Raw genomic sequence first — 23,337 nt, 5'->3', positions numbered from 1 at the left:
TGCAAAAATACAAACACAACAGTTGTTTTCACTCCCGAATGAGTTGATTTGAAAGATGTAAGATTTATTTTATGCTCACAGAAGGTTTATTTCTCTCAGATTTTGTTCACAAATTTTGGTGAAAACAATCCATCTGCCTGACAGGTGTGTTGCATTGAGATAACGATTAAACAGCATGATTAATGCACAGCAGTGTATAGTGAGCGATGAGGGCATTGTGAGTGTACCCATGAATGTTCCATGTTGCTGCTGCTGCAGGAAAAGCAATGGTTCCCCCACTGGTGTGGTTCATTGTGCCACTTTTCCAATCAGAAAAGCAGGCAGCAGCATCCTGCTTTAGTGCGCCTGTCAAAAAGCCCAGAGGCAACCTCACTGTCACTCTGTTTATCTGACCTTTCACCTGGTAGGAGGAAACAGGACGTCGGTGCTCTTGTGTGTTTGTCAAGATAACCGAGAATCCGCCTATTCTTGCAGTTTAAGTGTCAGGGATGGCTCATGCATTCAAAAGTTCCAGCCCAGGTGCAGGAGAGTCAACAACCCTTCACTGTCTCTCCCATTAACTGCTTTGAAATTCCCATCAGCCTGTGCTCAGTCATGCGCTCTGCTTTGATGATGCTTAATAACATCCTTGATTATTTCAAGTAGGGTCGACTTTGAACTCTCACAGGTCGTGACTGTGTGTAGTGTCACAGCTGCAGAGAAGAATCAAAGACCGAGGTTGTTTAAGGAAGAAAAAGTGATTTGGTTTATTAGTTTTATCAGGTTTTACAATATTTGGGGGGGAATCAGGAAATGATAAAAAATAATGTATCCATGTGTTTTTCTACGATGTGCAATGACCACCATATAAAACATTCTCCATAGACAGACGTCTACTCTCTAGTACATACACGTTAAAATTAGGCACATATAATGAATAGAAATGAATGTACAGGTAATTAACAATCAAGGCGAGCGTTACATCCGAGCGGAAACCACATCCAAAATAAAAGTAAACCATATAATCGCATATAAAATCTACCAGTAAAGTGCACAATTTCTTTATCATAATTTCATAACTAACCTGATGATTACAAGACCCTTTTCCAAGTGAGGTGAAAGATGGTCTGACTTGATGAGACCATCATTTAGATTATCAAGATATTTGTTGTAGATCTAGTAGGTCATAAAATGTACTTTGATGTATCGAAGCTAGAATACAGTGGTCTATAATGCATTTAAAGCCTATTTAGAGTGGTTACAATACAATATAAATTTTAATATGGTAATTATGGCAATTTTCATGACATTTCATGAATTTCAGAAAATTAAAAAAAGAAAACAGCATCTGGTGCGTAAAACAAAACAACAGCCTGAAACTATTGTGAAATGGCATCATGGTGCAAATAATGGCAGTGCTGCCTTTCAAATGCGGAATGATAATGGTCTTTGGTCAATGTGTGAAGTAACAGCTCCTACATGCTGAACAGCTCTTGTTTGTGTGCAGCCATGTTAGCCAGACAGAGCGACAGGAGGGTAGTGGAGGAGTCTCAGAGGCTGAGGTTTTTGACTTCTGTCAGTGATGCAGGGGCTGAAGAAGGGGAACACCTTGCCCCTCGGCCCGCTGGTGAACGAGTAGAGCAGACTCATGTCGCCGGCGTTGTAGAAGGACACCTTCCTCTCGTCGCAGTCTAAGAAAACCCCGAGCCTCTGTGGTGAAGATGCGAGGTGCAGCCTCGTCCACGGCTGCGTTCCGGCGGAGTACTCGTTCCCGTTACGCAGCCGCAGAGTCCAGTAGCCTGTTTCGGGGCTCAGCTTGATCCGAGCCTGCCTGTCCACCGCCTCGGAGGCAACGCCCAGGTCCCACTTAGGGCTCGAGCCCACTTCTACTTCCCAGTAGTGTCGACCTGACTGGAAGCCCTGGGCGGCCAGAATGTTGACACACTGGAGGAAACGCTTGTTGTGGTTCGGGTAGTGGGTCATGAGGTCACATTCAACTGCCGCCGTTTTGTCCCTGGAGACATGGATGCTCGGGTGAGCCGTGTCCATGTCAAACGTTAATGGAGAAGGACCTTTAGGGTGAAACAATTCATTAAATGATAACACTGAGAATATTTTCGGTGTTCATACTCAGCATTTTAAATTGAAAATAGATCCTTTCATTGGAGGAATGGTGTCACAGACAATAATCCACTCGTTTTCCTTTATTTACTCCCATTGTGGGGGAACAATCACTTTTCAGCTCGACTCATTTTAATGAGTTAAATTACCTGGTTTCAAAAACATGAACATCCTTCTCCATGTGATGTACTGCAATGGAGCCATGTATTTGTTGCTGAAAGCATTTACATCAAACTGCGGGGCAACATCCACCTGCACGCATGGCCTGTCAAAAAAAGAAAAGAAAAAAGAAAACTTCATCATCCATTCTTAGTACTAATGGAAGTAAAAATCAAATAAGCACATGATAGGTGCAAAAATACAGAGTAACTGATCAGTGACAACGCTGAAATGAATGCTTACCTTATCTGTGGGAGCTAGTGAGAAGGAGATGAAAGAAAATCGCATTAACATTATATTTCAAACTTACGCAAAAATCAGAATTTAGAAGATACTCTGGTTGTTTTTTTTTTTTTAAAGCTCAAATGTGATAAACAAATTTCAAAATTCGGTTCTCATTTAACGTTTTTGTTTACATGAGACTTCCTCACCTTAGTCAGTATGATGTTGTCAGGGGCAGCACTACCAAGCGCTCGCATGTTGTCCTCCAGCTGCCTGACTGCCAGCTCTGAGGCCTCCAGGTGGCGCTGCACCTTCTCCAGCTCCTCTTCCTGCTCTCTCTTCAGCTGTTCCAGCAGGCCTGTTTCCTCATCATGCAGAATCTGATGGAGCGCTCTAAACTCGCCTTTGACACGAGCCTGCAGATCTGCCGTGGCTCTCTGAAGCGGGGAGTAATGACTGGTGTTACATAATGTGGTATTCTCTATGTGCCGCCACGCTTTTATTGACCCGCTTTATGTTGCCATGGTACTTGTTCCATTAACGCTCTGATTAACTTGCAGAAGAGTGCTGGTATAATACAGACCGATGCAAACAAGACGTAATGAAGATTCAATTAGCATCAAAAGTCCATGTGTTGAACAACAACAGACTGTTTTTTCACAGGGAACGATTTCCTTTTCATCATATCAGCAGGGCGGACAAAGCCAAACCCCAGCTCCTATCTGCCATCTGTCACCCGCACTCCGGACACATTTTTGTATCTGTCACATCAGCCCGTGTCTGTTTCTGTTGAGGAAAAATGCTGGCAGCATTATTGTCATGAAAAGATACAACTACAAAGAGGAGAGGATTTCACATGCAGAGCTGAGTTTTGAAAGACGTTTATTTCCCCAAGCGTAAGACCGTTGTGTTTCATATGTCAAAGCACAAACTGTCACTTACCACGACTGCAAACACCACTAAATATGCACAGGGACATACTGCAAACAGCCATTAGGGAGGACATGTGTATTCTTATCTGTTAAGGGCTGCCATCCCTTCAGATCCCCAGAGCAGTTTACCTTTATGATATTCATCTTTTCTTTGTCTCCGCGAATACAGTTGATGAAGTCCTCCTTCTTCAGGCGAAGGCTCTCCAAAGTCTCTTTCAGTTGTTTCTGTAAAGTATGAAAATCAAAGCAGTGTGAGGACAGAAACATTACAAGTAGGAGAGACTGCAGAGAGTCATGGAGCTCATTAGTAACTGTAAAAGTATGAAAGACTGAATGACCAGAAAAGAACAGCCCTACAATAACAACTGCTGCCTGGAAGTCTTTTGTCCAAACATATATTTTTTACTGTTTGTGCTGACTCACACTTTCTGAGGATATACTTTACTGTGTTACTGATTTCAACTGCATTATGTTCAAAACTATTTCTAAGACTGTGCGCATGCGTTTTACATATATAATTTCATGCAATCTAATGCAACAATAGCACAAACTGCAGCCTCATATGATTCATATTTTAGGGTTTACATGTGTTTTATTTGTAATCTTCATATCCAGTAGAATATAAAGACTGTGTGGTTTTAAGTATCAAAAAACATCTCAGTATATTTCCACATCTCCTCTCTTAAGCTTCTCTCAGGAGCTCTACCAAGTACAGGCTGTTTCGTGTCTGTATCTTTGAGGCGCATTATTAACATCAGCGACCCTCCTCTCTGATTGCCGACTCTTCTTGGAGTGACGCATGCCCAGACCAGCTACACGTTTTCTGGTTGCTTGCTGGCTCCACGATGGAGCGTGGGTTTGTGACATCACAGACTTTCAAAAGTCCAAATGGCACAGTTGCAGAAAACAGGTTGTATGCGTTTGTCTGTGGACTGAGCGCTTTGACACTCACAGTATCTATGCAACACCCAGACCTGCTTTATAATCACAAAATAAATGCAAGTTTTAATTCATACATTCTTTTGCTTTCCTGAAGTCTTATTATGACCATGAGGTTGCAAGGCAACCAGCAAAGACTCCAAGAAGCCACTGCACCCTTCAAAGAAATAGCCCTGTGAATAAGTCTTTATGACTTCAGGAATTATTTTTTTTTACTTTTATGCTAAACTAAGTTTACTGGTTGTAGGCTTATATTTGCTGGAAAAAACAACAATCCTTATCTAACTCTTGGGAAGGCAGCTGATAAGTGTAATTCCAAAAATGTTCAACTGTTTGTGTAAAAACAATCATAAAGTTGGATAAACACCTCTCTGTCACAGTATGAAAAACGATTAAACATAACGAGTGACAAAGGTGCAGTTTATTACAGCGATTTTGAGATTAGATTGCATTAAAAGATATAGGTGGTTTTATTATTCTGGCCATGTTTACTGGTCCCCCTCCTGTGCTTAAGTTTTATATCCTGTCACACAAAGTAATATAAAGGGGAGCGGAGGGTGAACTTTGGCTCAAGCAATTCAAGGGAGATATGTTCAGGGTCGAACTACAGTGAAATAAACACAGATGTGGACTGAAATATGGATTAGGATTGGAAAGAGTTTATAAAACTCTACACTGCTCATTTGTATTCGATCAGTTTACTTTGGAACATAACATTATTTGCTTAAGGTTACCAAACACTTAATAATAGTTTACAGGTTGCCAAGAATGAAGGCGTGGAAGACGTACAGCAGGATGATGCTTGGACATGAAGTGGAGGCGAAAGCAGTGAACCCACCTCTAAATTCTTGATGTAAGTGTCTGACGTAGTGGCCCGCACCTTTTCCACCATGGCTGTCACAAGGTAGTTAGTTTGAAACTGTTTGGAGCTGAACTCCTTGCGACATTGCGGGCAGGTTACGGGCCCCAGTGTTCCCCTCCAGTACCTGGAGATGCAAAGTTTGCAGAAGTGGTGCATACAGGACAACATGACAGGCTCCCGGAACAGGTCGCAGCATATCGCACATGTCAGGTCCTCTCTCAGGCTGTCTTTAGTGGATGGAGGAGCAGCAGCAGGAGGAGGAGGAGGAGGAGCAGCAGCCATAGTGAAGGGTTCTTCCCTCTCCAAGTTCTGTCCACACTGAGGAAGTGAAAGCAAAAGTCTGGAGAGAGAAAGAAACACAGAGACACGAATCTCCTTCAGGCAGTTTACAGGGTCACAGGTCTGTTTGTCGTCAGGTGAAATAAACAACAAATAAACAAGTTTACATTCTACAGCTTCCTCGCATGAGTAAATCATCTTTTAAATCTGGATCAAGGTTCAGTGGTTTGTTTGCCTTTGTTTCGGACTCTGATTACCTGTAGTTACCTCTCTCTTGCTCAAACCAGGCACCTAATTTCAAGTGTAAACGACAGCCATTTGACGCGTAAACGTGTATCTGAGTGACCAGCAGTAGAAATCCGATGATATATCACGAGGTTACATGAGCTAGCTTGTGATTTGTATTGAGAAAGCAACGCTTGGTCAGCTGGTTTGTTTGGTTTTACACTGCCTTGGAGCGTGCTAGCGTTTAGCTGCGTGCTTGTAAACAACTTGTTAAAGCGACATAAAACAAAACCTACATGAAGCTTTAAGTGTGGTAACTACACTCGATATTTAGGTAACACTTTGATGAACTTACGTTGTCGGTTGTTCGGAGAAAAGTGAAGCCAAAGTACTTCAAAGACCCTCCCTCTGCTCTCTGATGGTCCCTCCGAGCTGCTGCTGTTTGGGAACAGGACGTACACGAGTTCTGCGCATGTGCGTACCACAAAGACACATTTGATTGGTCCGTATGTTTCACCGCAAACAGCAGGATGTAAATGGAGGGAGATTTTTTAGCCCCTCTACTTAAAACTCTTGTTTCAATTTAGAAAGGTGCTGCTTAAAAAAAACAACATATATATATATATATATATATATTTTTTTTTTTTAATGGTAAATTTCCACACTATTACAAATTTGCAGTTATTGTGATTTTCACTTCCTCCACTGTGTATTGCCACAAGCAGGGAAGTAGCCAGGACTTCAGAAACTGAGTCCAAAACTTTAAGGAAATAACCACCACAAAAAACATGTACTTTTTTTTTAGCTTACTTTAAATAATTAAAACAATGTATTTTGACTTTTTAACATAAAAAGTCTAACATAAAGGTCAAGTCCCTAAACTGGTTCCTAAATTTCCAGAGTGCGAGTCAGTAGTGTCTTTCATTGGAAAACCTCCCCTGCCAAGTACACAATTACATTTTACAAATGCTCCCAGATTCTCATACATGCTTTTTTCAAAACAAAAAAATAAAATAAAAAATAAATAAAAAATTCAAAGCCCAAACTGAGATAATTCTGATCAGTTTTGGGTTTTTTTCAGACTTTTGAATGGTCCCTCCAGGGACACAGAAGACATGAGAGCTGATTTCACTTGTTAGACACTACTTTCTGTGACAAGTGAACAGAATTCCAAATGTTAAATCAGTGAAGGGTACATCCATCCACCGTCTGTAATTATACAGCCTATGAACAGAAATAACTCTCCCTGAAGTTATTAAAACCTCCAATGACCTTGGTGTCCTCAGTCACAGCTACAGGAATGATTATAATGAGGGTGGCTATTAAATTTAGTTTCTATGGGAGACAGAGATACAGAATCACTTTTGCCTTCTTGGACACATTGCCCAAGTCTTGGGATAAAAGACAAGGAGGCATAATTGGAACTTCCCACACAAATGTTTACCCCAGGGAATCCAATTCTCAGACTTCACAGACTGACCATCCTTTTAAGTCACTATTTTCAATCACTGAAGAATTAAAGGCTATCATCTGCATCACACCATTTCTAACTCTCAAATGTAACCTCTGGGAGAAACACCAAGAGCGAGAGAAAAAAGGAGGAGGCAAAATGATTCTGTTTATCTGTCCTCCATTCCCACATTCATTAGTTCACAGGCAGACAGATAGAACAACAACCGTGTGCTGGGCGACGTGAGGACGCAACAGTCTGTGATTGGGTCATCAGATAAGTGGCACCATTGCTCTCAGAAACAGTGATCAGATGGAGAGCAGTAAAATACAGGATCCTCAGCCACATGGAGGGGAAACCTAAACAGCTCATAACTAGTGAAGATTGATATATGAGCACCGGGAGATTCATGAAAGACATGTCAATGAAGTGAGGGGTCAAACTCACACTGAATTTTCTGCACACTGTAAATCCCCACAACCGCTTTTCTGAATCTGTTGGAGATAAGCAAGTTTGTAATGAGTGATTCATTAGTCGGGCTGAGAAAACTCTCAGCCTTGCTCATAATTGAGAGAATAAATTTAGGCAGAGGCAGCACTGCCTCAATCAATAAGGGTAATCTATGTTGCTGAGACAATCAGTACATCAATAATTACTTCATCAAATAAAATTGCACCAAGAAGATTGAAGGATCTCATACAATGCTGCTGCCCTCAACAATAAATTTGGGCTTAAATGGTGAAACACAACTCCAGGGAAAAGCAGAAACAAGGCTCGAGGGAGACATTAAGGTTAACCTAACCTTTAACCTACAGTTTTGTCACCATAAAAAAATTAACCTTGAAAAATTCCTGCAACTGTCTTCTCACAAATATCTTCAAGCAAACAAGAAAGAAAATGGTTCCAGGCACACGACAATATAACTCCATTGAATCATTCAAAACCCCACAAGAACTGACATCATTCAGGTAAATGACACACTCTGAATACTAAAATAGTAATTGAAATTCCCCACCAAGCCCCATTCAAACAACTCAATAACTCTTTTTTTTTTTTTTTTCCTAATAAAGCAGCGCTAAAGAAAGCCCTTGCATGTGTATATCTACAGCATAAACTACAACAGTATGGTCAGCGACAACTTTAATCTATTTTGGGAACAGTCATGGAAGCTCAGAGAAATGAGCTTATGAGGGGTTTGTGTCTTTATTGTCTTCCAGCGGTTTCCTGAAGTCAAATGACAGTTGTTTGCTGCACGATATCAAATTGTGTCACAGAGTCCTTCAAATGCTGTTCATCTGATAGCAGGAATTAGATCAGTTATGAAAGTGTGAAGAAGCAGGTGACGCAATTATAAAAGATGAGGATTTGCTTTACAGCCCTGTATTGTTCCAAAGTTCATTCAAAACTGTCCACAAGAAGGAGAAATTAGGAGCTTTGAGGCATACACTTAGCTTATGATAAATGGAGATAAAGCTGCAAAATGTCATAACCTCAGCAAATCAAGTCCGTGTTTTGCACTTCAAAGGGTATTCTGTGATGTTTAATTACACGTCTTTGCTGAATAATGCAGTTTAAATTAAATAACACTTGAAAATGAAAAGTGCCATCCTTAGGCACAGATGAGGACGCCCGTACTGAATCCTGTAGACCTGACTCACGAACGCACAGGCAAAACACAAGATGCGCACCAAGTGCTACAGGCTGGGAGGAGCTTCGGGATTTTCCCCACTTGTTTCATGCCACTCTCGAGTGAAGACCCGTTTGCAAAAGGAGATATAGGGCGAAAGGTGAGTTCAATTAATATGTGGATAGCGTTCTTGGAGACTTTAAATGAATATTGCGCAGCTTTTGTGATAAAAATGTGTCCCTGAAGTGCAAGGTATGAATTTCTCTGTTCTTTTGTGAAAGCGTAACCTGCAACTATCATATGTGCGTAATTTGAATATGAGAAAGCCTTTACAAAGCAGGAAAAAATAAGCTTTCAAATGACGTACCTCAGGAGACTATTTGTGTTGGATGTAAACGATTTGCACCTGTCTGGTCGCTTGAATGAACCATGAGAGCTCAGTTGGAGACATTTCAATGCGTATTTTTGAATGAATTGAACAAATGGCCACAAATTACGCATCAATGCAGTTGATTAGCACTTGGCTCATGTTGGCTCATCATGATTTGATAGCAGTGCGGCGAGTTCACTTGTGATGGGAATTTTTGCTCCAGCAGGTGTGTGGCAACAGATTAGTCCGTGGGTCGGCTTTGCTATCGCTGGGTAGCTTTGACAAATTACTGATGTTTTATAAAGTGTGAATGTCGTCTGCAGCCTGTCTGATAAATCGACACCTGGTGCTCCTGTGCAGCTGTGTGCTATTAGGGTTCGCGCAGGGTGTGCATGCTTTTTGGGTTACTGGCACTGCAACACTTGAGTTGTAATTACTACATTTTCTGTGGTCCCCATAGATGGCGTGTTATCGTGTGATTTTTTTTGTTTTTTGCAATGCAGTTCATTGCCTTTAAATGTGACATTACAGCAACAAAACAATGCAGCTAATGCCCATTCAGTCCACTGTAAAACCACAGAAAAGCAATGAAGTCAGTAAACTTTAGTGTTTTCAGTTTTTTCGTCCAGAAACAGGCCGGATCCCCAGAGCAACCAAAAAGTGTCTGTCACCACTGAGATGACCTCTCACTAAACGGTGTCATGGTTTGTTGTTTGTGTTCCCATGCAGAAAACTTTAAGAACTGTGTGTTAGCCACAAAAATGTGCAAAGTCGATTCAGGCCTGCAAGCACACAAAAAAACGACAAGTGATGCCAAAAGCATCTTAGCTTAGTGTGACCTAATGTAATTAACATTTATCTGCTCGATAAAGATGCAGAGCAGTAGGAGGATATTATCAAAGAGTCAAACGGGCAGTGATTTGTATGTGTGTAATGACAAAATGAACTCTCTGTACTCGGCAGGAGTTCTCCGCAGGTATAAATTGACTGGAAATGACAAGATAATGGCTGAAATACGGTTGTTTGATATTAGGCACACCACACAATATTCTCTTCATGAGATCCAGACTGTGAATGTGAACAGGCTGCAGCTCTAATGATGCAGCTTTGAACTGGCTGACGCCTGATCGCATTGCTTGCTCCATCATTTTTCTTCAGCCTTTATGGTGGCATAGGTTTTCACGTCCCTTTGAAAAATGACATGCTGCAAACACACAAATAACCTGGAGCGCATGGACAAAGATGTTTTTCAAAATAAAAACCTACAGGTATCTACAAGCTATATTTCGGGGTTTTGGAAAAAGCATGTTCAAAGACAGATGATTTTCTATTGATCGCCATCTGGTACTGAAAACCCTGTTTCGTTTTGGGAACTTTTCAGAACATCCACCTTCTCAAAGCAATCATAGACAGTTGTTCTAATAATTAGGCTGCAAGCATGAGAGAATTCGCTTATCTTCTAAATTACACTGTTTCATTACTCTCGCGTTAAACACTAGATGGCTTTAATATCTGTGTGACATTTACAATGAAAGCTACACTTTCTGTCTGAGAGATATGAAGAGAATGATGAAATAATTGCGTATCAGTTGTGTTCAGCCTTATTTCATTAGAAAGTTGGATTAAGTCAGAGCTCTTTGCAGCTCTATCTGTGATGAGGAGGAAATGACCCTGACTGTGAACGACAGCTGGTTTGTCTATCTGAAGATGCTGACAGGATCGTCTACAGTTCATTTCTATAGAAATCAGTTGTGTTCAGCCTTATTTCATTAGAGAAGTTGGATTAAGTCGGAGCTCTTTGCAGTTTTATCTGTGATGAGGAGGAAGTTACCCTAACTGTGAACGACAGCTGGTTTGTCTATCTGACAATGCTGACAGGATCGCCTACAGTTCATTTCTATACTTTGCAGTGTAAAAAAGAGAAGAAGCAAAGGAAAGTTGATCATACCTGGAGAAAGGGTCAAAACACTTGCCCATCACCAAAGAGAAAGGGTTCAGATTCATAGCAGTGACACTTTGTAGTTGCGATAGATACGCCAATGAGGGATCAAGTCCTCTTAGCTGCACTTATAAGTCCTGGCTTGTTGTGGTAGTTTCTTAGAAGAGGATGTGTATTGGCCCACGTTACACCTCTCTGATCAAACAAGCTCCCGGTGACGCCATGTTGTATCCCACAGTGGAGTTGGCAGTGACAACAAATCTAAAACAGAGGTGTTGGGAGTTAGTAATTGGGGAGAAAATTGAGAAGCATTTAAATAAACACCTGAAGCTCAAGTACTTTTAACATTGTCTGCCTCGTTGTCATTTCTTTTTATTGTTTGAAATCATTTCCAGCCTATCTTGACTTTCACAGTTGTTTCATTTTGTGTGTTTTCTCTGCGCAGGTGTCGGCACCTTATACTACCTTTTACTAAAATGAGCCCACCAGACATGTACAACACCACAGGAGAAGCGGAGGCTGGGGAGACCGATCCCTCTGTTCTTCTTAACAACAGCATGGGTTTACACCCACCTGGTTTCCACACTGACATCACCAAGCACCTCGGAGTCCAAATCACCTTGATCACTGCTTATTCACTGATCATCCTGCTGGGGCTGCTGGGGAACGCTCTCGTCATCTACATGATTATTCGCTACAGAAACATGCGGACAGTGACCAACTTCTTCATAGCTAACCTGGCGCTGGCAGACCTCCTTGTGAACACTCTCTGCTTGCCCTTCACTCTGGTTTACACTCTGCTAGATGAGTGGAAGTTTGGGGCTTTGTTGTGCCATATGGTGCCCTTTGCCCAGGCCCTGAGCGTGCATGTGTCTATCCTGACTTTGACTGTCATAGCTCTGGAGCGTTACCGCTGTATCGTCTTCCACCTTGGCCGGCGCCTCACGTGGAGCTCCAGCTTCCTCATCATGGCACTCACCTGGACTATGTCTTCTGTCTTGGCAGCACCTCTGGCCATATTCAGGGAGTACCGCAATGAGGAGATCCCGTCCATCAACCTGCGCATTGCTGTTTGCTCTGAGAAGTGGCCCCATGGGACCAGCAGGGATGGAGTCATTTACAGCCTCTCAATGCTGCTCCTGCAGTATATTATTCCTCTGGCCATCATCAGTTATGCTTACATATGCATCTGGGTCAAACTTAAGAATCATATCAGCCCATCCAGCCGTAACGACAGCATCAACCGCCGCAAAAAGACCACAAAGATGCTGGCGCTGGTGGTGGTGGTGTTTGCTATCTGTTGGCTGCCGTTTCACGTGTTCCAATTGGCCAGCGATCTGGACCTGGTGCTCAGGTTTAAGGAGTATAAGCTCATATACACAGTATTTCATATCGTGGCTATGTGTTCAACTTTTACCAACCCTCTCCTGTATGGGTGGATGAATAAAAACTACAGGAATGGCTTCCTCATGGTGTTCCGCTGCAAGGATAAGCCGGATGCTTTCCACCCGGAGGGCTCGTTCAGAACACGCTCCGTAAGACGGCTGACTCTGAACGGTCGTAATGGTGGACACCCTCCCACGGCGGTGTGAGATTTCCTCGATTTAAAAACGCCTGTAGAATATGAACACAATACACGCACCTCTGTTTTGTGGTGCTTGTTGTTCAAAAGTAGCCTTTCAACTTGAATGGTCTGAGTATCTATGTCACTGGAGGAGGCCCAAAGCTTTGCATGCAAATCGCTTTATGTAAGGCTCTTCTTTCCTTTGTGAATGGTACTAGTGAAATGCATTTGTCAAACCTGCTCAAACATGTGTTTAAGATGTTTACTTAGGTGTTATTTAACTTGGTACAATGTATAATGTGTTCTCCTGTAAGTTGTTGGTAATGTCTCATCCATCATTCTCGCTGAAGGGAAGACTGATTATTACTGAGAGATTCATTTTTCACACTTGTTTTTTTTTTATTTGTTGGATGTTCAATATATTTGGAGGATTTTCACTTAAATGCTGTGTTTTGGATTAATTACAGTGTTCTAGCAGAGAATCCTTCGAGCCTCGTCCAAGAAATCCAAAGCAGTTCATTTTCTGTCCAAACAGGAAGTTCATTATCCTCACCTGGCAACCGGCTGTTCCTGATTAGATGAACCAGCAGGACTCTTGTTTCCAGAGGAATGGGATTGCAAACCAGTGACCTGTTTGAAGCGAGACCAACAAGTTAATAACATCTTCATCACAGAATCTGGGCAGCTGCTTTGAGGACGAGTGAAAAAACAAGAAGAGGGCAGTTGGAAGAAGTCAGATTGTGCTAATCATTACTTCTAAAGTGTTTTTTGTTGAAGATTGTTTGATGATCACTGGAACAGGGATCGACCACGTGGCCTCTGGGCACACAAATCTCTGTAGTATATTAGTATAGTAATATAGTCGTATAATTAGTGTCAGTATATTAAAGTATGGAAGAAGTAAAGTAAATGCTTGTAAGATCCTTCTGAGTGCACACTATTAATGCCTATAGTTTTGGGTGAGTCCAGTAGTCCTGTGCCCTCGGGCACACAGGAAAGATACCCATTAACTTTCTGAACCTGACAGCAAATCCATCTGAACATCAACAGCAAAACATAGAAATAATGCGTTGAGGTTTATCAAAGTTCCACGTACAAACTTGTATACTTTATTCTGAAAAAAGTGGGTCAAATTGATCCAATAAAGAATTTAATTAGCAAGTGGACAAATTTTGTCGACATAGCTTGATTCATTTTACAGCAGGGAACCGATTTATTTATTTATATTGCTGGTTCTTGACACCCACAGCACTGATTTATTGGTTTAGCTTTTATTTATTTATTTATTTATGTGCTGTAGATTATTATGGAGGCTCTAAGCTCTTAACAGGACTAACATCAGAACCAACATTAAAGTTAGATCAACGGCTAATGGAAAAATTAGCTGTGAGAATAGATGGTTAGAGATTTTGCGCAATCTTTCCTGCTTAAAACAAATACATAAAAGTCAGATACATTTATTTATTTTTTTTACTTGAAGTTAAAGATAAATTGTTGCTTTCTAGGGAAGGAGCCCTACAGACGCCACTTTGAGTTGTTTTGACAACATTATACGACATTTGAGGCGAAAACGTCCTGTTCGAAGATGCGTTTAAAAGCTGCGTGTTGCTCTGCCGCCCTCTAGTGTTCCGAGCAGACATCGCAGCTGCACCGCCGACCGGAAACGTCGTCAATGCGTGACCTTCTTGTGTCGCGACATAATCTGTAGGTGGCTGCGCGACGAAGTACACCTCAACAGGAGTATACGATGCCAACTCTAACCTTTTAAATGGTGTCGCCGTGCAGGTAATCGTCTCTTTGTCCAGACCGACTTCCTGACCGGACTCTCTGAGTGCCGGTTAAAGACATTTCCGGGGCGCGCTCATTCATACGGTTTGCCTCACGCTGGGTTAGCTCATGCTAACGAGGAAGCTAAAGGAGTGAGGACGTGACAAATGTGACAGCAGCGATTTTTTTTATTTATTTATTTTTTTTTTTTAAATGTTATCCGCTTATTGTTTAAATATGTATTACTCCGTGGTCCTAATGAGTGCCACGTAGTCTGTTGTCAGTCATACGAGGAGGACCAGTGCAATGTTTGTGAAATAATGCGGGTTTATGTCCTTATTTGACTGACCGCTGTCATGTTGGCCAGAAAGAGTTTGTTTAATGGTTAATTTTCAAACGTATCAAAACACGTGTAAATCACGGTAATCACTCTTCAGTCGTGGTGTTTTGATGTAAGTGAATTATTTTGATTGTTAACACTTTACAGAACAAAAATGTACTTTAATTATTATTATTATTATTTTATTTTTTTTATAAAAACTGCTCTTGTGAAATAATTGAGTGTGCTAACCACCAGGGTTACTGTCAGTCTGTCAAACTAACACTCTCTGTTTGTTCGATGTTTCCACAGGGTATTAGCAGAGTAAAGGAAGGGAACAATGGTGAAATATTTCTGCTGCGCAGGTTTGCTAAAAAGCACCTGGGACCAAGTTTGCGTTGCTTTCTGGGAGCGCTATCCCAACCCTTACAGGTGAGGAGGAGAGCAGAGCTTAAACTTACTCTTTTCCCCTCCAGTTTTAAATCTACAGTTGGTTTGGGTTACGTTATACTGAGAAGGATCAGCAGTGGTGGACAGCAAGTATTACTCGAGCCATGTACAGCACTACTGAGCTACTTGTACTTCTGTGTTTTTAGTTTATGCTCCTTAATGCAGCCACAAAATACTGAAAACGCAGGTGGGATCTGTTTGTTTCGATAGATATATTGTAGTAAATTGCACATGTTTAGATGTTGGGCTCTACAACAGCCCAAACAGCAATCTTGGAACAATTTTATTCCATTTTACTGACCTAACCCTTATAGAAACCCTCAAATCGAGGATGCAGTTGTTTCATGAATCAACTGTGACAGTAAGTGTTAGCCACAGCTTTAACTGAAAAGACCAAATTGATCAGGTGATAGATTTTAATAGTAGATTAACTGTTCTTAAGTCTTATCAAGCAAAAGTTCAAAGTAGTTGCTTTTCCCTTACTTATGTTTGAGTATTTGTTGCTGTTGTGAATTTGATCTCTTTGGGTTTGGGGAACTCTTGCATGGACAAAATAATCATTTCTCAATAGGCGAAACAACAATATTTAGTTAAACCACCTAACAGACCTAACCTGCCCCGAACGTAAGCATTTATAATGATAATAATTATTAGTGGTAGAGGTTTTTCATCATTTAAATCCGTAACTCTTTCTCCTGCAGTAATCACGTCTTGACGGAGGACATCGTTTTCCGAGAGGTTACTCCGACCAACTGCCTCATTTCCAGACGTCTGTTGACCAAAACGAGCCGTGCGCCTCGCTGGATGGAGCGGTATCTTCCAAAGCACATGGCCAGCTCAGCGTACATCATCGAGGACTCCATCGTGGACCCTCAGAAAAGGACCATGACCACACTAACATGGAACATCAGCCACGCTCGTCTCATGGTACCTTTTTACTGTTTGCTTTCAGCACCCTGCATTGCACCAAGTGGCAACAAGACCTCATGTTGCTTTTGTTTTGTCTTCCGCTGTCTACCTCAGTCCGTGGAAGAGCGATGTCAGTACCAAATTAACCCTGAGAATGGCAGCTGGACTGAAATCAAAAGAGAAGCTTGGATCTCCTCCAACATCTATGGGCTCTCTAGAGCTATTCAGGTCAGTGGAGCGCCGCATTATGCAACCTCGCAGGGAAAGTAGTGGTGTGGGGTGTCCGAATGGGACCTTTCTTTCATTCTGTAATTAGTAACACAACACGCAGTGTTAAGGTGCAGCAGCTGAGCAGTTGCATCTGTGCGCCAGGACTGGAATTACTGAATGATTTATGACATTGAATCAGAGAAGTCCTCTTTTGTTGCCAAGCTCTGACTGATGGTGGATGTGTTATACTGCGTATTCCACAAGTCTTTTTCTGTCCTGGCTGATGTTGTTTCTTCACTTTCCAGGAATTTGGTCTGGCGAGGTTCAAGACGAGTGTCACAAAGACCATGAAAGGCTTCGAACATGTGCTTGCCAAAATGCAAGGTAAATGACTATTCTGTGTTTCCTGGATTTACATTCAATTTCATGGCTGATGCAGAAATCACACCTCGGCAAGTGGTTTTCAAATGGGGGGGATCTTCTGAGCAATAACATCAGTTGAATTGCATTAATTACTCAAAATACAAATAAGATCAACAAAAATACATTTTGTTTATCTTATTAGCAATATCTTTTGCCTTTCCTGCTGTGGGTCAACGATAAAAGAAGGTGTTCTGATGCTGGATAGAAATGTGAGATTCTGGTTTGCAGATGTAAAGTCTAAAGTGGACAAAAATGTTTGATGGGGAAAGAAGCAAAAACTGGGCAATGTTAAATAAGCAAACAATTAAGTCTAAAAGAAATCTGTCTTGTTCTCAAGTTCACTGTCACTTTAGTAGGAAACAGTTTGTCTCTTGGACAATCTGGAAATTTGGTTAAACTTGCTCAACAACTTTCAAAGGAGGGTCAACAGAAAAGTTTGGAACTTTCCGTGCGCAGTTTCACTTCCCTCCAGAGCTGCAAGTTCAAATTACACAAATTTATATTAAAAAGTAATGATCATTTAATTTGGCTTTAATGGGACCATTCTTCAAATAGTTTACTTGTTTAGAAACTGTTTAGAAAGTAAAGCTGTTTGTGTTTTAGCAGAATGTCTGATTTGTTTAAAGGGACATTTTAATGTGTGTTAAAATGTGTTGGCAGTTTAAAGTGTCTATTATGGGGGCTGATTGTAAGATAAACAAAGATATTGATTACTTATGTAATATATGTGTTTGGGATTAGGAGTCTATCCACCTTTTAATTGTATCCCGTTGAAACTGGTGTTTGATCCTAAAAGCCCTGTATTTTTATGTCTCTTAATGTTGTTGGGAAACATCTAATATTGATAACTTCGGGAGTCTCTTCACATCTATTATGGAATAGCATGGGTTTCCCTAACACACATAAATACAAATCAATCTAATTAACATCAATATTTTGTTCTTTTTTGTTTTTAGGTGAACCTCTGTCAAGAACTTTAGCAGAAACGGCGACAGAGCGGGCGCGAGAGACGGCACTGGCAGCTAAAGAGAAAGCCAAAGACCTCGCCTCACATGCCCAGAAGAAACAGTACGTGTGATGAGCCACGTAAAGCACTCGTGCTGCCGCCACCGATACTGGGACAGACTTACATTTACACCCTCTCATTGTCCAGTCAAGCACTGATGTAAGATGAACCCAGATCCCAGACCTGGGTAGACACATCTGTGAGGAAGCATCCAACTGAAATGGTGGCTGGACCATAAAAGGCCTGAGCTGGGTTCAAGATCCTGTTCCAGTTCATGTCACAGAGTTTATTGTACCTTTGATACCACACCTCCTCAGTATTTGCCAGAGATAGAGATCTCAGAGAGGAATGACTGAATATGGCTCAGGGTGCCATAAAGTCATGATAGCTAAATAATCTGACTGTTCTCAGACCTTTGCTCAACCACTGTGCCCATCAACGTTTGCTTTTTACACCGTTTCCTTTCAGGATGTCATGTTGTTTTGTCATACTCGCCTGTCCTTTATATCGCTTATGTTCAGCAGCTAAGATCAGCATTACTATAACATCCAATTTTGTTTTGCTTATGATTCGTTTGTTTTCTTTCAATCTTACAATCACATTTTCTTTGTTAGTTCTGTTCACTCAATCCTACATTAATCACTCTACCAAGACTGATCATCTCCTTGTTTCAAGTTGAAGTACATTCGCTGAAGAAGGATCTGTATTGTTGTTGATAAGAAATACTCACGTGGCCTCCATGATACAGTGGTAAGAGCTGGCTGCAGTGTTTTCACCTACATTGAAATGTGTAAAAAGGCTACCTTGTATTGTACATTCAGCTTTGGCCTGGTGATGCACTCATGCAACAAATGTGTACTTACTCTGTCAATAGAATACAAGCTTATTAATAAATGCATATTTCCTTTGTAATCAAATTGTTGTGAGATCTTGTACATGACGTGTTCTTCTATATGTTAATCCTGATTTATTTCAGCTCAGTCATAATTAGGATGGGAGTTTAAGGAGTTACTCGATGATTAGCAGGACAGAAAGAAAAAGTTTGTTTAATTGTCAAACCTTTATGAAAATCTTTCGGGTGATTTTTTTTTTAACCATCAGTTACTCTAAAAATGACTCAAAGCAGGGAAAACAGGTCCTTGTGTTTGGTGTCAATAGGTGCTTTAAAAATAACAAGCAACGGCACATAAATATAGAAAATATTTATTCATTAAAAAAAAACAAAAAAAACAGCTTACATCAGTACAAAAATGCTACATAATATTACTGGGCGGAGAGACAGATCAAAAAGTAATAAGGCATCTTGCATATACAAAAGTGAAGAGAAAAAAAAGCACCTTCTGTTATTAAATATATAGAAATGAGTATGATACTTGTAATACAGCACAGGTTGCATTAATCATTACAAGTAGACTTTTGCTGCCTGACTGCTGAATTCATTGTATGCATAATTAACATTTTATAATCGACGACCGCACAAGCAATGAAGTGTAGTTTAGAGAACCAACACTTCACTGAATAGAACTGCGACTGTCATTCAACCTGTGCAAGGAGTCCCTTAATGCTATCCATCCTCATCACAGCCATCTAAAACTCCTGCATGGAATTGCAGACTGATTTGTGTACTAATACACCAAATTAATATTTAGCAATGTTACTTAATTGCTAAATTTCAATGTGCAAATATGACTAGTTAATTATTTTTCACCTTTTTCCTTTTTTCCGATACCCGAAATCTTCTTGCGACAAAACAAGTGCAACGTGTGGACGTTATGTGCAACAGAATGAAAAGAGCGAAATGCGTGACTGAACTCATAAAATAGGACAAAATAATACATCACAGATTAATGTTTAAGTGCATGCTAAACATGACATTACTGAAAATATAAAACTTAGTGCTAAGGAAAAGCTGTATAGAATACTCGACCAGAAGTGATTTAAGGCAGAATTCAGTACAGGCATGCTGCGGTAAAGAATAAGTTAAAAGGTTGGAATCAAAAGCCCTTAAAGTAGAACTGCTCGAGTCATTGGAAGTTTGACACCCTCATGGCTTTGGGGAAAAATTGCCACCAATAGTTGATGGCTGAAAATGTATCTGCTGTGATGTAACATCCATCCCAGCCCAGTGAATTGAACTGCTATTCAGTGCAAATGGACACATGTTACTCACAAGACAAGAGAATGGCAAAAAGATAGTCCTTCTGTAAAAAAAACAAAAAAGAATCTGTTCAGTTGTACAGTAACATCCCTCTCCATTCCCTCTCGCCGTTTTTTTGTTTTTGGAATGTTTTCTCCTCTTCCCGTTCACCCAGGTGACTTTAAAGCGAGTGTGTTTTACCGCTGTCATAGCCAGGCCTTGTCCATGCTGGAGTAACAGTGGTCTGCGTCGGTGTGTGTAATGCTCAGTCCGTCAGAGTCCATGCAGTCAAACACGATGCTTTCCACGTCAACCTCCACATCCTCTGTAAGGGAAGCAACCACAGGTCAGACCCATTAGCCGAAGGGGCAACACGAGAAACCTCACCTGCTACTTCGAAGTTACAAACCAGGGCTGGGTGACACAACTGGATGTTCCACGTCGGACAGAATAATCAAATTAACGTTCAATGCTCTTTAAGAGTGTAAAATAAGTCTCAGCGTGTAATAAAAGATGTGTGACCAACAAATCAGGAGACCCGCAGCGAGTTGTCAGATGGCCTTTACAGGGACAGGCTGACCCTGATTTGAATGGGACGAAATGTCCTTCTTCTTCTTGACATAAAAGCACGAGATGCTCACCTCTGTGCCCCGAGATGCTCACCTCTGTCGGAGTCTGACCTCTCCGAGGACATGGTGGAGCCCTGGCTGTCGTTCCTCATCCTCTCCGTGCCTCTCTGCAGCTGCTCCAGACGAACCCGCAGCTCTCTCTGCTCCCAGCGCAGCCGGCCCTTCAGCTGCTCGGCGCGCTCGTCCTGCTCCTGCAGCTTCTGCGACCAGAGAGAGAGAGGGAGAGAGGGAGAGACGAGTGAGTGCACACAGCAAACTGCAGACACGACCACAGACAGGATCAGCGCTGATGGTAATATAACAGACCTCGAGAGGTCCCACTCTGTCCTCGCGACTTAGCGTGTTCTGACGTTGAGGTGTTGCTGGTACCTTTATGTGAAGCTGGGCTCGTCTCAGCAGGTTCAGCGTGGTGTTCCTCATGGAGTCTGATGACAGAGGAACCTGCTTCTTGAGCTGCTCCAGGCAGTGCCTCAGCTGAGCTCGTCTACAGAGACAACAAGCAAAGACTGCTGCTGTTAGTCCACACGCAGGTGGGATGGGGGGGGGGGGGGGATTGTTGCCAAAGCTTTCCTCACTTTAGCCAATGTAAAAAACAGTCTACTTGGTTGGACAGGGGCAACTAGGAACATTTGATATTGTATAGCATCGTGTCAAAATCTTCATTACCTGTTTTTTTCCAGCTCGTTGTGAACTGACCTGCAGTTACAGCGAGAGACAAGTTGGTTAGTGTTGAAAACATTTAGGACAGGAAATTCTGCTTACCAAGACTGCACGTGAGGAAGGGCTGTAAATATTATTTGTTTTCTTTAATAGGCTGATTATTTTCCGGATTAATCAATTAGCTGCTGGATCTTTAAAATATCAGAAAATGGTGAGAAATGTCAACTGCACCGCAGACGTTTTGAATTCATTCGTTAAAAAAAAAAAAATGACTCGAAGTGATTAATTGAAATAATTTGCAAACAACTTTCTTTTGATCGGCTAATGGATTAATCGATGCAGCCCCGGTGTGAGATGTTCATGTTTTAAAAGGGTGCCTTGTCAAAACTGAAAGTCGAGCCTCACAACCACACCCTCCTTGTCAGTTGTTTGTTATGTAATGCATTCACCTATTGCCACCAGCAGAAATCTTCTTGCTCTTCTGTTTACTTCTCTTATCAGAAAGACCCGGACTGAGAGGCAGGACTGAAGCATATCCATGTTCAGCCTCTGTGCAGGAAAACACACCGCAGCTGGGTTACACAATAGTCATGAGCTAAAAGAGCACAAAGGCAGCAATGTCACAAAAACAATACAAAAGGTTTCCTCAGTAGTTTCACGCGTGAATCCTGGTGCTACAAACAACCATGTAATACCTGAGCTGCAAGATAAACAAGATCTTTGCTGAGGTGAAATGAGGAGGACAGAAACGCTGCTCCTGTCATCAGTTGGACGTTTTGGTTTTGGCGCCATCACCCACTTGTTATCCGCTAATATACAACCGGTTTTACATCCTCACAACTAAAACAAACGACGAAGCGTCTGCAGTGCGTAAACAACGGATGCAACTTGGAGTACAGCTGTTTTGCAGCCTCACTTTTATGCACCGTTCAGCGCCGCCCGGATTAATTTTGAAACTCGTTCAGATTGGCGCCTTCGAGTACAATGATGCGGCCGATATGTAGGTCAGAGTGAAACGGCACAGATCGCTCACATAACCTCCAAGAATCTCAATTCATTACCAAACAATCCTGCAGTATCGCATCTCCGCATTGTGTTTAAAGTGCATAGTTATTGCAGCTTTATCGTGGGTTTCGTTGTTTTAACAATAACCAAACCAGCTCCCCTTTACGCTGACAGTAAAGTAATAAAATACTGACCTCGCTCTCTTCTCTCCAGAAACTCGGCTGCCCGAAGAAGCACTTGGATGTTGCAAACGTTTCCTTCCATTGTTATTTTTGTGTTAAATTAAAACGACTGCAGATAAACAACCTACTGTAGCGCGAGCGTCAGCAACCTGAAGTGGATGAAGCTGTCTGTGCTACGTCCTCAACCCAGCGCCTGTGCTGCTTCACGGGCTCCATTCAAACTCGGAAAGTTTCATTGCTTCAGAAATACGACCAGGCTCGACTGATATAACAACACAGAGCCATCTAAGGTATTAGCATCTGTTGGTTGACAAAAAAAAAGCAAACAAGCCAACAAAAAAAACAACCTTACTACATCTTTTTTTTCCATACACTTGTGGTTGTGATATTTTCCTTCAGCCCAATACAATAGGCTAGAATTAGTGTAAAATGCAAATATTATACCCATGATTAATTAAAAAAAACAACAACGATATTTTATAAACATACTATCATAAACACCTAAACATAAACACTGTGCCGATAAAAGATTTGAATTTTGCTTTCCCTCTCATATTATGTCGTTTTGGCTACAATCCTGATATTTCCGAAAGGACTTTGAAGGCATCATGAGGCAACGTAAAACGTCATCGGCCACCCTCCGCCCCCTCCCGCTTCCTTCACAGCACCTTTATTTTCAAACATTTATTATGTTAGTTGAATATGGTTTATCGTACTCTCTCCTTACACCGACGCCTGAAAAATATCCACCTTTGCATCACCCCGAACCTACACCACCTTTACAACAATATGTTGTTTTTATAGACCGTATAGAAAGCGTTACATGACCATAAAGACACTTATTAATCTGTCATACAATAATATTTTCAATAAATATGCCCTTACGCGTGGTTGTGTAGCTCGCGTGAACCATTTTAAACATTATTTTCTTTGCTTAAGAAAGTGGGAGGGGAGGACTGCCCTTAATGAATA

At 41.5% G+C, this 23,337-nt stretch overlaps 4 protein-coding genes across 8 annotated transcripts; 2 read left to right on the top strand and 2 right to left on the bottom strand.

Annotated features, from left to right (window-relative positions):
* Positions 1 to 726: 726 nt before the first annotated feature.
* Positions 727 to 6,161, bottom strand: trim105 (tripartite motif containing 105). 2 transcript variants are annotated; one of them, XM_069696959.1, is made up of 7 exons: positions 6,074 to 6,161; positions 5,191 to 5,554; positions 3,543 to 3,638; positions 2,691 to 2,918; positions 2,503 to 2,516; positions 2,250 to 2,365; positions 727 to 2,051 (listed from the first exon to the last, which is right to left on the bottom strand). In XM_069696959.1, exons 2-7 carry the CDS (start codon positions 5,494 to 5,496, stop codon positions 1,492 to 1,494), a joined length of 1,320 nt encoding a protein of 439 aa, XP_069553060.1. In that variant the 5' UTR covers positions 5,497 to 5,554; positions 6,074 to 6,161; the 3' UTR covers positions 727 to 1,491. The 2 variants fall into 2 exon arrangements, with proteins under 2 accessions (XP_069553060.1, XP_069553061.1); XM_069696960.1 differs by having other exon boundaries at positions 5,191 to 5,532; positions 6,074 to 6,141.
* Positions 6,162 to 8,879: 2,718 nt separating this feature from the next.
* On the top strand, positions 8,880 to 13,752 carry npy7r (neuropeptide Y receptor Y7). The gene is made up of 2 exons (XM_069696715.1): positions 8,880 to 8,955; positions 11,550 to 13,752. The coding sequence occupies exon 2, from the start codon at positions 11,581 to 11,583 to the stop codon at positions 12,694 to 12,696; it is 1,116 nt and encodes a 371-aa protein (XP_069552816.1). The 5' UTR covers positions 8,880 to 8,955; positions 11,550 to 11,580; the 3' UTR covers positions 12,697 to 13,752.
* Positions 13,753 to 14,238: 486 nt separating this feature from the next.
* On the top strand, positions 14,239 to 18,690 carry prelid1a (PRELI domain containing 1a). 2 transcript variants are annotated; one of them, XM_069696957.1, is made up of 6 exons: positions 14,239 to 14,453; positions 15,067 to 15,186; positions 15,906 to 16,131; positions 16,228 to 16,341; positions 16,629 to 16,707; positions 17,703 to 18,690. In XM_069696957.1, exons 2-6 carry the CDS (start codon positions 15,095 to 15,097, stop codon positions 17,822 to 17,824), a joined length of 633 nt encoding a protein of 210 aa, XP_069553058.1. In that variant the 5' UTR covers positions 14,239 to 14,453; positions 15,067 to 15,094; the 3' UTR covers positions 17,825 to 18,690. The 2 variants fall into 2 exon arrangements, with proteins under 2 accessions (XP_069553058.1, XP_069553059.1); XM_069696958.1 differs by lacking the exon at positions 14,239 to 14,453 and adding an exon at positions 14,482 to 14,887.
* Positions 18,691 to 18,939: 249 nt separating this feature from the next.
* On the bottom strand, positions 18,940 to 22,508 carry mxd3 (MAX dimerization protein 3). Of its 3 annotated transcripts, XM_069696955.1 has the most exons (7): positions 22,378 to 22,508; positions 21,628 to 21,727; positions 21,185 to 21,214; positions 20,825 to 21,002; positions 20,553 to 20,718; positions 20,091 to 20,214; positions 18,940 to 19,953 (listed from the first exon to the last, which is right to left on the bottom strand). In XM_069696955.1, exons 1-6 carry the CDS (start codon positions 22,445 to 22,447, stop codon positions 20,096 to 20,098), a joined length of 663 nt encoding a protein of 220 aa, XP_069553056.1. In that variant the 5' UTR covers positions 22,448 to 22,508; the 3' UTR covers positions 18,940 to 19,953; positions 20,091 to 20,095. The 3 variants fall into 3 exon arrangements, with proteins under 3 accessions (XP_069553056.1, XP_069553055.1, XP_069553057.1); XM_069696954.1 differs by having other exon boundaries at positions 18,940 to 20,214; XM_069696956.1 differs by having other exon boundaries at positions 18,940 to 20,214; positions 20,888 to 21,002.
* Positions 22,509 to 23,337: the final 829 nt, after the last annotated feature.

Source organism: Brachyistius frenatus, unplaced genomic scaffold (genome assembly GCF_029030835.1).
Source record: "Brachyistius frenatus isolate BFR_SWC_R1_liver_20210118 unplaced genomic scaffold, ASM2903083v1 Contig_22, whole genome shotgun sequence".
Taxonomy (NCBI): domain Eukaryota; kingdom Metazoa; phylum Chordata; class Actinopteri; family Embiotocidae; genus Brachyistius; species Brachyistius frenatus.
This window is presented reverse-complemented; position numbering and strand designations above follow the sequence as displayed.